At 45.9% G+C, this 11,484-nt stretch overlaps 1 protein-coding gene across 1 annotated transcript in view; it reads left to right on the top strand.

Annotated features, from left to right (window-relative positions):
• The window catches only part of LOC118381223 (cAMP-dependent protein kinase catalytic subunit alpha-like), a 35,021-nt gene that overhangs the window by 9,890 nt on the left and 13,647 nt on the right, over positions 1 to 11,484 (top strand). The window contains exons 5-8 of the mRNA XM_052526116.1: positions 4,057 to 4,139; positions 8,344 to 8,470; positions 9,950 to 10,045; positions 10,295 to 10,417. Of these exons, the coding sequence (XP_052382076.1) occupies positions 4,057 to 4,139; positions 8,344 to 8,470; positions 9,950 to 10,045; positions 10,295 to 10,417 (429 nt within the window). The remainder of the gene's footprint in view (positions 1 to 4,056; positions 4,140 to 8,343; positions 8,471 to 9,949; positions 10,046 to 10,294; positions 10,418 to 11,484) is intronic.

Here is an 11,484-nt window from a genome sequence, read left to right as displayed (position 1 = left end):
GTCTAGACTCTACAAGGTGTCGAAAGCTTCCACAGGGATGCTGGCCCATGTTGACTCTGCTTTCCACAGTTGGTCTCAAGTCGGCTGGATGTCCTTTGGGTGGTTAAACATTCTTGATACACACTCTGAAACTGTTGAGCTGTCTCTCCCGTCACCTCTCCATCTCTACCCACTCTCTGTACTCTTCTGTGTCTCTCATCTCTGTCTGCCCACTTCCATACCCACTAGTCCCACTTCTACTGTCTGTCTACCCCCACTACTGTCATACCCACTGTCCATACCCCTACCCACTACTACCCCATACCCACTCTCTGTCTGTACCCCACTCTCTAGCTCCCACTTCCATACCCTCTGTCCATACCCCTCTACCATACTCTCTCCATACCCATACCCACTCCATACCCACTACCATCCCACTCCTCTACCCACTACTGTCTGTCCCTCTCTACCCCACTACCATACCCACTTCCATACCCACTACCATACCCCTGTCCATACCCCTCTCTCATACCCTCTCCATACCCCATACTACCATACCCCTACCATACCCACTACCATACCCACATACCCCTACCATACCCACTACCCATGTCCATACCCTCCATACCCACTACCATACCCACTACCATACCCACTACCCCTCTACCCACTCTACCCTTCCATACCCACTACCATACCCCTACCATACCCCCTACTACCCACTACCATACCCCCATACCCATACCCACTGTCTAATATACATACCCCCACCCACCCCTCCATACCCCTACCATACCCACTACCATACCCACTACCATACCCACTACCTGTCTGTCCATACCCACTACCCATACCCCTAACCACACCTTACCCCCTACCATACCCCTCCATACTACTGTCATACCCACTACCATACCCACTACTACCCACTACCATCCCCTACCATACTACTGTACCCATAATATACCCACCCTACCATACTTCCATACCCACTACCATACCCACTACCATACCCACTCTCCCTCTGTACCCACTTCCATACCCACTCCATACCCCTACCATACCCACTACCATACCCCACCATACCCACTACCCCCTACCCCCCTACCATACCCACTGTCCATACCCCTACCTGTACCCCTCTCAGGTTGTACCCACATACCCACTACAGATACCCACCATACCCCCTAATACCCACTAGATACCCACTTCCATACCCACTACCATACCCACTACCATACCCCTACCATACCATACCCCTACCATTCTCCATACCCACTCCATACCCCCTACCATAGCCCACTTCCATACCCACTACCATACCCCTACCATATACCCCACTACCATACCCACTACCATACCCACCCTACCATACCCACTACCATACCCCCTACCATACCCACTACCATACCCCCTACCATACCCCCTACCATACCCACTACCCACTGTACCCCCCTACCCCCCCCCCTGCACTATACCCACCTCCATACCCACTGTACCCCTACCATACCCACTACCCACTATACCCCTACCATCCCCTACCCCTATACCCCTACCATACCCACTACCCCCACTACCATACCCCTACCATGACCCTACCATACCATACCCACTACCATACCATACCCCTACCATACCCACTACTGTACCATACCCACTGGGTGGTTACCATACCCCCTACCATACCCACTACTCCCACTACCCACTACCATACCCACCATACCCACCATTGCACTACCCACTTCCGTACCATACCCCTACCCCCTACCATACCCCTACCATACCCACTACTGTACCCCCTACCATACCCCCACTACCATACCCATACCCCCATACCATACCCCCTACCATACCCACTACCATACCCCCTACCATACCCACTACTACCATACCCACTACCATACCCCCTACCATACCCACTACCCACTGTACATACCCACTACCATACCCACTACCATACCCACTTCCATACCCACTACCATACCCATACCCCCATACCATACCCCCATACCATACCCACTACCATACCCACTACCCACTACCCACTACCATACCCCTACCATACCCACTACCCCCATAACCACTACCCCTACCATACCCCCTACCATACCCCTACCCCTACCACCCCACTACCATACCCACTACCATACCCCCACTACCATACCCCCTATACCCACTACCCCTACCCACTAGCATACCCACTACCATACCCACTACCATACCCACTACCATACCCACTACCATACCCCCTACCATACCCACTACCATACCCATACCCACTACCCCCACTACCATACCCACTACCCACTAGCATACATACCCACTAGCATACCATACCCACTACCATACCCCTACCATACCCACTACCATACCCACTACCATACCCCCACTTCCATACCATACCCCCTACCATACCCACTACCATACCCACTACCATACCCCTACCGTACCCCCTACCGTACCATACCCACCCCTACCATACCCACTACCATACCCACTACCATACCCACTACCATACCACTACCCCCTACCATACCCACTACCATACCCACTACCATACCCACTACCATACCCCTACCATACCCACTACCCACTACCATACCCACTACCATACCCCTACCATACCCACTACCATACCCCCTACCATACCCACTACCATACCCCTACCATACCCACTACCATACCCCCTACCATGTACCCACTACCATACCCCCTACCATACCCCCACTACTACTGTACCCCTACCATACCCACTACCCACTACCATACCCCTACCATACCCCCTACCATACCCACTACCTGTACCCCCTACCATACCCACTACCATACCCACTACCATACCCACTACCATACCCCCTACCATACCCACTACCATACCCACTACCATACCCCCTACCATACCCACTACCATACCCCCCCTACCATACCCCCCTACTACCATACCCACTACCATACCCACTAATATACCCCACTTCCATACCCCCTACCATACCCACTACCATACCCACTACCATACCCCCCATACCATACCCCTACCATACCCACTACCATACCCACTACCATACCCACTACCATACCCCTACCGTACCCACTACCCACTGTACCCCTACCATACCCCACTACCCATACCCACTATACCCACTATACCCACTACCATACCCACTACCATACCCCTACCATACCCCCCTACCATACCCCTACCATACCCCTACCATACCCACCCCTACCATACCCACTTCCATACCCACTTCCCCTACCATACCCCCCATACCCACTACCACTACCCCCCCACTACCATACCCCTACCATACCCCTACCATACCATACCCCCCACTACCCCCTATACCCACTACCATACCCACTACCATACCCACTACCATACCCACTACCATACCCACTACCATACCCACTACTGTACCCACTAATATACCCACTTCCGTACCCCATAACCACTACCGTACCCCTACCATACCCCCTACCATACCCACTACTGTACCCACTAATATACCCACTACCGTACCCCATAACCACTACCTTACCCCCTACCATACCCCCTACCATACCCCATTCAAAGACACTGAAAACTTTTGTCCTTCCCATTCACCCTCTGAATCGCACACACACACAATCATGTCTCAAAGCTTAAAACTCCTGCTCTCCTGCTTGAACATGACTCCTCCCCTTCATCTACACTGGTCGAAGTGGATTTAACAGGTGACATCAATAAGGGATCACAGCTTTCACCTGGATTCACCTGGTCAGTCTCATGGAAAGAGCAGGTGTTCCTAATGTTTTGTACACTCAGTGTACATCTCTGTGTGTGTGTGTGTGTGTGTGTGTGTGTGTGTGTGTGTGTGTGTGTGTGTGTGTGTGTGTGTGTGTGTGTGTGTGTGTCTGTGTGTGTGTCTGTGTCTGTGTCTGTGTCTGTGTCTGTGTGTGTGTGTGTGTGTGTGTGTGTGTGTGTGTGCGTGCGTGCGTGCGTGTGTGCGTGCGTGTGTGCGTGCGTGTGTGTGTGTGTGTGTGTGTGTGTGTGTGTGTGTGTGTGTGTGTCAGTAACAGATCCTGTCTGTTCTGCAGGACAACACTAACCTGTACATGGTGATGGAGTATGTACCTGGTGGAGAGATGTTCTCTCATCTACGACGAATCGGCAGGTTCAGGTACGTCTTCACAGCAGAGCTGAGCAGTCTGAAATCCCACTCCTCGCTCACGGAGCAGTCTGGCGCTCAACTCCTCAATCATAGAGCAGTGTGGCGCTCAACTCCTCGATCATAGAGCAGTCTGGCGCTCAACTCCTCGATCATAGAGCAGTCTGGCGCTCAACTCCTCGATCACAGAGCGGTCTGGCGCTCAACTCCTCGCTCACAGAGCAGTCTGGCGCTCAACTCCTCAATCATAGAGCAGTCTGGCGCTCAACTCCTCAATCATAGAGCAGTCTGGTGCTCAACTCCTCACGCTCACAGAGCAGTCTGGCGCTCAACTCCTCAATCATAGAGCAGTCTGGTGCTCAACTCCTCGACATCACGGAGCAGTCTGGCGCTCAACTCCTCAATCATAGAGCAGTGTGGCGCTCAACTCCTCAATCATAGAGCAGTCTGGCGCTCAACTCCTCAATCATAGAGCAGTCTGGCGCTTGACTCCTCGTCATAGAGCAGTCTGGTGCTCAACTCCTCGCTCACAGAGCAGTCTGGCGCTCAACTCCTCGATCACAGAGCGGTCTGGCGCTCAACGTTCTTTCCTTCGCTAAATATCACTCACACGACAACCAGTCCAAATTCACTCCATTAATTTTGTTGTTTAAAAAGACAAACTCCTCATCTACTTTTGTGGCTTTGTACTGTTTGGTTTTGAAGCAGGCTGTCTTAATTGGGCTAGGCGTGTCTCAAGCGACCCGCCTCGACAACATCCGCTGAAATGGCAGAGCGCCAAATTCAAACGACAGAAATTGTAATATTAAACCTTCATGAAAATACAAGTGTCATACATCATTTAAAAGATAAACTTCTTGTTAATCCGCATTGATGCCGTATTGTCAGATCTCAAAAAGGCTTTACGGCGAAAGCACACCATGCGATTATCTGAGGACAGCGCCCCTCATACAAAAGCATTCAAACATTTTCCAATCAAGCAGATGCATCGCGAAAGTCAGAAATAGAGATAAAATCATCTTCATCTGGTTGCATTCACACGGGTCCCTGTTACGTAACAAATGGTCCTTTTGTTCAATAAAGTCCTTCTTTATATCCCCCAAAAAGTATGTTTATTTGACGCGTTTCATTCAATAGTCCACTGGTTTCCCTTCGTTCAAAATGCATACAGAATAAATCCCAAATGTTACCAATAAACTTGGTCCAAACATGTCAAACAACGTTCCTAATCAATCCTCGGGTACCTTAATATGTAAATAAACAAACAAATTTAAAACCGAAAATAGTATATTCAATACCGGAGATAATTAACCAAGTGCGTGCCCTCACCGGAGCGCGTCACAATCATTTTTCAACCAAGCAGATGCATTACGAAAGTCAGAAATAGCAATAAAATAAATCGCTTACCTTTGAAGATCTTCATCTTTTTGCAATCTCAAATGTCCCAGCTACACAATGAATGGTCGTTTTGTTCGATAAAGTCCTTCTTTATATCCCAAAAATGTCAGTTTATTTGGCGCGTTTGATTCAGAAATACACCTGTTCCAACTCGCCCAACATGCCTACAAAGTAATGTAAAAAGTAACCTGTCAACTTGGACCAAACATTTCAAACAACGTTTCTAATCCAACCTCAGGTACCCTAATATGTAAATAATCAATCAAACTTAAGATGGAATAAACTGTTTCCAATACCGGAGAAAAAACAACGAGGAGCTTGCTCTCATTCACGCGCACCAAAATACTAGAGTCCTTCTGAGTGACACTTAGAAAGAATACCAATACTTCTTTATTTAAAAAAACAACATCTAATAATTTCTAAAGACTGTTGACATCTAGTGGAAGCCATAGGAACTGCAATCTGGGTCCTAATAATTCGGCTTTCCCATAGAAAAGCATTGGAAAGTCGAATGACCTCAACAACCAAAAAATCCTGGATGGATTGTCCTCGGGTTTTCCTGCCAAATCAGTTCTGTTATACTCACAGACAATATTTTAACAGTTTTAGAAAATTTAGAGTGTTTTCTATCCAATACTACATATGCATATCCTAGCTTCTGGGGCCTGAGTAACAGGCAGTTTACTTAGGGCACCTCAGTCATCCGAACATCCGAATACTGCCCCCTATCCCTAAAAAGCTAAGACGCTTCAACATTTCAACAACCTGTCATATGCTATTGAACCAGGAACTAGCTGATGATTTGCTGCTGATGTGTTAAAAACAAAAGTATTTTTCTCTCATTCGTTGACGATCAGATACTTCAGTTGGTTCTGGTGTCTTCACATTTATCAGTTGATAGACAACTTAACACTGTTACACACTTAGACTCCTTTTTTAACAATAGCCTACAAATATACATCTCCTGTAGACATCTCCTGTAGACATCTCCTGTAAACATCTCCTGTAAACATCTCCCCTGTAGACATCTCCTGTAAACATCTCCTGTAAACATCTTCCATTGACATCTCCTGTAAACATCTCCTGTAGACATATCCTGTAGACATCTCCTGTAAACAACTCCTGTAAACAACTCCTGTAAACATCACCCGTAGACATCTCCTGTAAACATCTCCTGTAAACATCTTCCATTGACATTTCCTGTAAACATCTCCTGTAAACATCTCATGTAGACATATCCTGTAGACATCTCCTGTAGACATCTCCTGTAAACATCTCCTGTAGACATCTCCTGTAAACATCTCCTGTAGACATCTCTTGTAGACATCTCAGGTAAACATCTCCTGTAGACATCTCCTGTAGACATCTCCTGTAGATATCTCCTGTAGACATCTCCTGTAAACATCTCCTGTGCTGCTGCATGGGTTCATTGGTTGTCTTACTGTCTGTTACACAGGCTGTGACCTATTTCTTGGTTGACTCATATCAACATCTGTGCATGTGGGGTAGGCTAAAGAAATACAACACAATAGGCCTCATTAAAATAGCAGTGATGATGGAAATGCTAAAGTGCTGGGCAGAGCAAATGACTAGAGCTGGTGGCTGAGAGGCCGACATTTTTAAATCTGCTCCTCGCTCCAGTCAAATTACTCACGCTCCGCTCCTCGCTCCACTACAGCTCCACTCCACTCACATCCTCTGCCACACACACACACACACACTCACACACACACACTCTCTCTCTCTCACACTCTCTCTCTCTCTCTCTCTCTCTCTCTCTCACATACTCTCATTCTCTCTCTCTCATCTCTCTCTCTCTCTTTACACACACACACATGCTACTGGATTGGGCTCGATTGTAGATACTATCCAAATTCCATGTAAAATAATAAAATCAAGTTGATCCTCCTTTATTCTAATAATAATAATAAATGCCATTTTGCATTTAGTTACTGTAGTACTGTTTTATCCAAAGAACTGTCGACTTACAGTCATGTCATCTATTCTACTGTATTCTATTGCATGTCATCTTTCTACTGTATTCTTTTTAGTTACTGTGGTCATCTAATCTACTGGTTACTGTAACTGTATTCTATTTAGTTACTGTAGTACTGTCATCTATTCTGTATTTAGTTGCTGTAGAACTGTCATCTATTCTACTGTATTCTATTTAGTTACTGTAGTACTGTCATCTATTCTACTGTATTCTATTTAGTTACTGTAGTACTGTCATCTATTCTACTGTATTCTGTTTAGTTACTGTAGTACTGTCATCTAATCTACTGTATTCTGTTTAGTTACTGTAGTACTGTCATCTATTCTACTGTATTCTGTTTAGTTACTGTAGTACTGTCATCTTTTCTACTGTATTCTATTTAGTTACTGTAGTACTGTCATACTATTTTTAGTTACTACTGTATTCTACTTTAGTTACTGTAGTACTGTCATCTAATCTACTGTATTCTGTTTAGTTACTGTAGTACTGTCATCTAATCTACTGTATTATGTTTCAGTTACTGTTTAGTACTGTCATCTATTCTACTGTATTATCTTCTGTAGTACTGTCATCTATTCTACTGTTGCTTATTGTCATCTATTCTCTCGCTGTAGTATTGTCTCTAATCTCTCTCTCTGTCATCTCTACTGTATTATGTTTAGTTACTGTAGTACTGTCTCTATTCTCTCTCTCTCTTATTCATCTCTCTCTCTCTCTCTTCCTTTCTCTCTCTCTCTCTCTCTCTCCCTTCCCCCCTCTCTCTCTTCCTTCCTCTCTCTCTCTCTCTCTCTTTCTCTCTTCCTTCCTCTCTCTCTCGTGTAGTGAGCCTCATGCTCGGTTCTACGCGGCTCAGATCGTTCTGACCTTTGAGTACCTGCACGCCCTGGACCTCATCTACCGAGACCTGAAACCGGAGAACCTTCTCATAGACCAGCAGGGCTACATACAGGTGACATAGCATGACATAGAGCTACATACAGGTGACATAGGATGACGTAAAGCAACATACAGGTCATTTAACCTGATGTAGGGTTAGAAACAGTTGATATAAACCGACATAAGGTTATGTACGGGCTACACACATTAGGTTGTAATATTTGTATTGAGGATGTTATAGACGGGACAAAACCAAGGCGGGGAATCAAAGGATTGTGGACAACATGTAAACTATATTTCCTCTCCAAGTCTTTATTGAAAAAAGACAAATGTGCACAATAAGCACTTGTTGTTTCTCAAATACACTGCATTCAGAAGGTATTCAGACCCTTTAACTTTTCCAACATGTAGTTACGTTACAGCCCTATTCTAAAATAAATTAAATGGTTTTTTCCTTCATCAATCTCCACACAATACCCCATAATGACAAAGCAACATGTAGTTACGTTACAGCCCTATTCTAAAATAAATTAAAATGCCATACAAAGCATGTGTAGTCGAAAATTAATTTATGATCGTATGCTAATCCATTTGTTTGTATGCTGTTCTTTGTATGGCATTTTAATATTTGATAATTAACCAATGATATTAGGCCACTCTTGGCCATGATTACAGACACCTGTGTCTTTTGACTATCTAAACAAATCATCCCGCAGTGTTTGTGATTATATCCTGATGAAGACAGATTGGCTGTCGAAACGTTGGTAATTACATTTTTGCAACTGAGCTGCTAGAGTGTGCGGCTCTCTTTTATTTTCAAGTTTTCTATTCCGCTCGCCAGCACCTCGCCTAATTAGGTGTGCGTTTATTTTTCTTCTAGACGAGCATTCTAGCTGACAACTGCTGCATCTAAAACAGTTATTTAGCAGAGATCACGACCAATAGGATCTGTGACTGTTCAAGCAGGAATCAAAACATCATTGTAAGCATATGAGAACCCCCCAAAAAAGTTAATTTGTTTAGAAGTAATATAAACTTAAATCAAAGCAATGAGCGCAGATGGCGAAGGCTTTCTCACTGCCGCCAAGAGTTTTGCGCATCTTTGCGTGACGTCAGTGCGTCGTACTGGAAAGGGTTCTAATTACATGCGCTTACTGTATATGTCTGTGTACCAGGCGCTACAACAGTGGTTTATAGTGCAGTCTCTGCTTCCCCCTAGTGGGGAACAGTGGTACTGCAGATTCCTCTGTAGCTACTATTTAACTACTGCGTAACTACTGTGTCTTTATAACTAAATATTTCTCTCCTCCTCTCTCTCTCTATTCAAAGGGCTTTATTGGCATGGGAAACATATGGTAACATTGCCAAAGCAAGTAAAATAGATAATAAACAAAAGTTAAATAAGCAATCAAAAATTAACAGAAAACATTACACTCACAGAATTTTCAAAGGAATAGAGACATTTCAAATGTCATTATGACTATGTACAGTGTTATAACAATGTGCAAATAAATATGTGTTGTATTTTCAATGGTCACTCTCTCTCTCTCAGGTGACAGATTTTGGTTTTGCTAAGCGTGTGAAAGGTCGAACCTGGACACTGTGTGGAACCCCAGAGTACCTGGCCCCAGAGATCATCCTCAGCAAGGTGAGCCGCAATGGAGGCCCAGTGGCGTAGCACTGAATGGGTTTCTGTGCAACTACTTTACTGGTATCAAAATGGAGGAGGCAGCTGTCCCTGAGGCATTACTTTACTACAGACCTCAGTTACTTTCTCTCTCTACCTCCAAACCTCAATGTAACACTCAACATGTTAAATCTCCTCTCTCCCTCTTTACCTCCCTACCCCCCCCCTCCCTCCCCCTCCCTCCCCTCCTCCCTCTCTCTCCCCCTCCAGGGGTATAACAAGGCGGTAGACTGGTGGGCGTTGGGTGTGTTGATCTATGAGATGGCAGCCGGTTATCCTCCCTTCTTCGCTGACCAGCCCATACAAATTTACGAAAAGATCGTCTCTGGGAAGGTGAGCTGGGCCAGTGTAACGGACATAAGTACGTGAGATCACTCCATAGCTAGCTTCAAATGTTGCCAATGGAGCTATCGAATAGGATGCTTTTCTATAGCACAACTGGTTGGCTCGTTGTTAAGGAGAGTGGTCACGTGTGTTAGCGAGGCTGAGGGCTCTGGGTTTGGGATAGTTTACCCGGAGTTGTAGTCAGAGAGGGGAAAAGCTAAACTAGCATACTGACTAGGTTTCACTAGGTTGTGTTGCAAGTGGCACCTTTCCCTTTATGAATACTTTTGACCAGGGCCACATCACCCGTTTCCCTGTGTGAACTACTTTTGACCAGGGCCACATCACCCGTTTCCCTATGGGAACTACTTTTGACCAGGGCCACATCACCCATTTCCCTTTATGAATACTTTTGACCAGGGCCACATCACCCGTTTCCCTGTGGGAACTACTTTTGACCAGGGCCACATCACCCGTTTCCCTGTGGGAACTACTTTTGACCAGGGCCACATCACCCGTTTCCCTGTGGGAACTACTTTTGACCAGGGCCACATCACCCGTTTCCCTGTGGGAACTACTTTTGACCAGGGCCACATCACCCGTTTCCCTGTGGGAACTACTTTTGACCAGGGCCACATCACCCGTTTCCCTGTGGGAACTACTTTTGACCAGGGCCACATCACCCGTTTCCCTGTGTGAACTACTTTTGACCAGGGCCACATCACCCGTTTCCCTTTGCGAACTACTTTTGACCAGGGCCACATCACCCGTTTCCCTTTACAAACTACTTTTGACCAGGGCCACATCACCCGTTTCCCTGTGCGAACTACTTTTGACCAGGGCCACATCACCCGTTTCCCTGTGTGAACTACTGTTGACCAGGGCCCATTGGCGTGACATTGCTGAGCTGAGATCATTGCTAGCTAACTTTAAGAACTTTGTGTGTAATACTTTGCGCTATTGAAACATACATACAACTATAATATATCGACTATAATCACAGCATTATTTCAGAAACACAACTCGAGTTGCATTCCAAACGTCCCAGTCAGGAACAAAGTGTGTTGACCAGGAGT

The sequence above is a fragment of the Oncorhynchus keta genome, chromosome 10, assembly GCF_023373465.1.
Source record: "Oncorhynchus keta strain PuntledgeMale-10-30-2019 chromosome 10, Oket_V2, whole genome shotgun sequence".
Lineage (NCBI taxonomy): Eukaryota > Metazoa > Chordata > Actinopteri > Salmoniformes > Salmonidae > Oncorhynchus > Oncorhynchus keta.
This window is presented reverse-complemented; position numbering and strand designations above follow the sequence as displayed.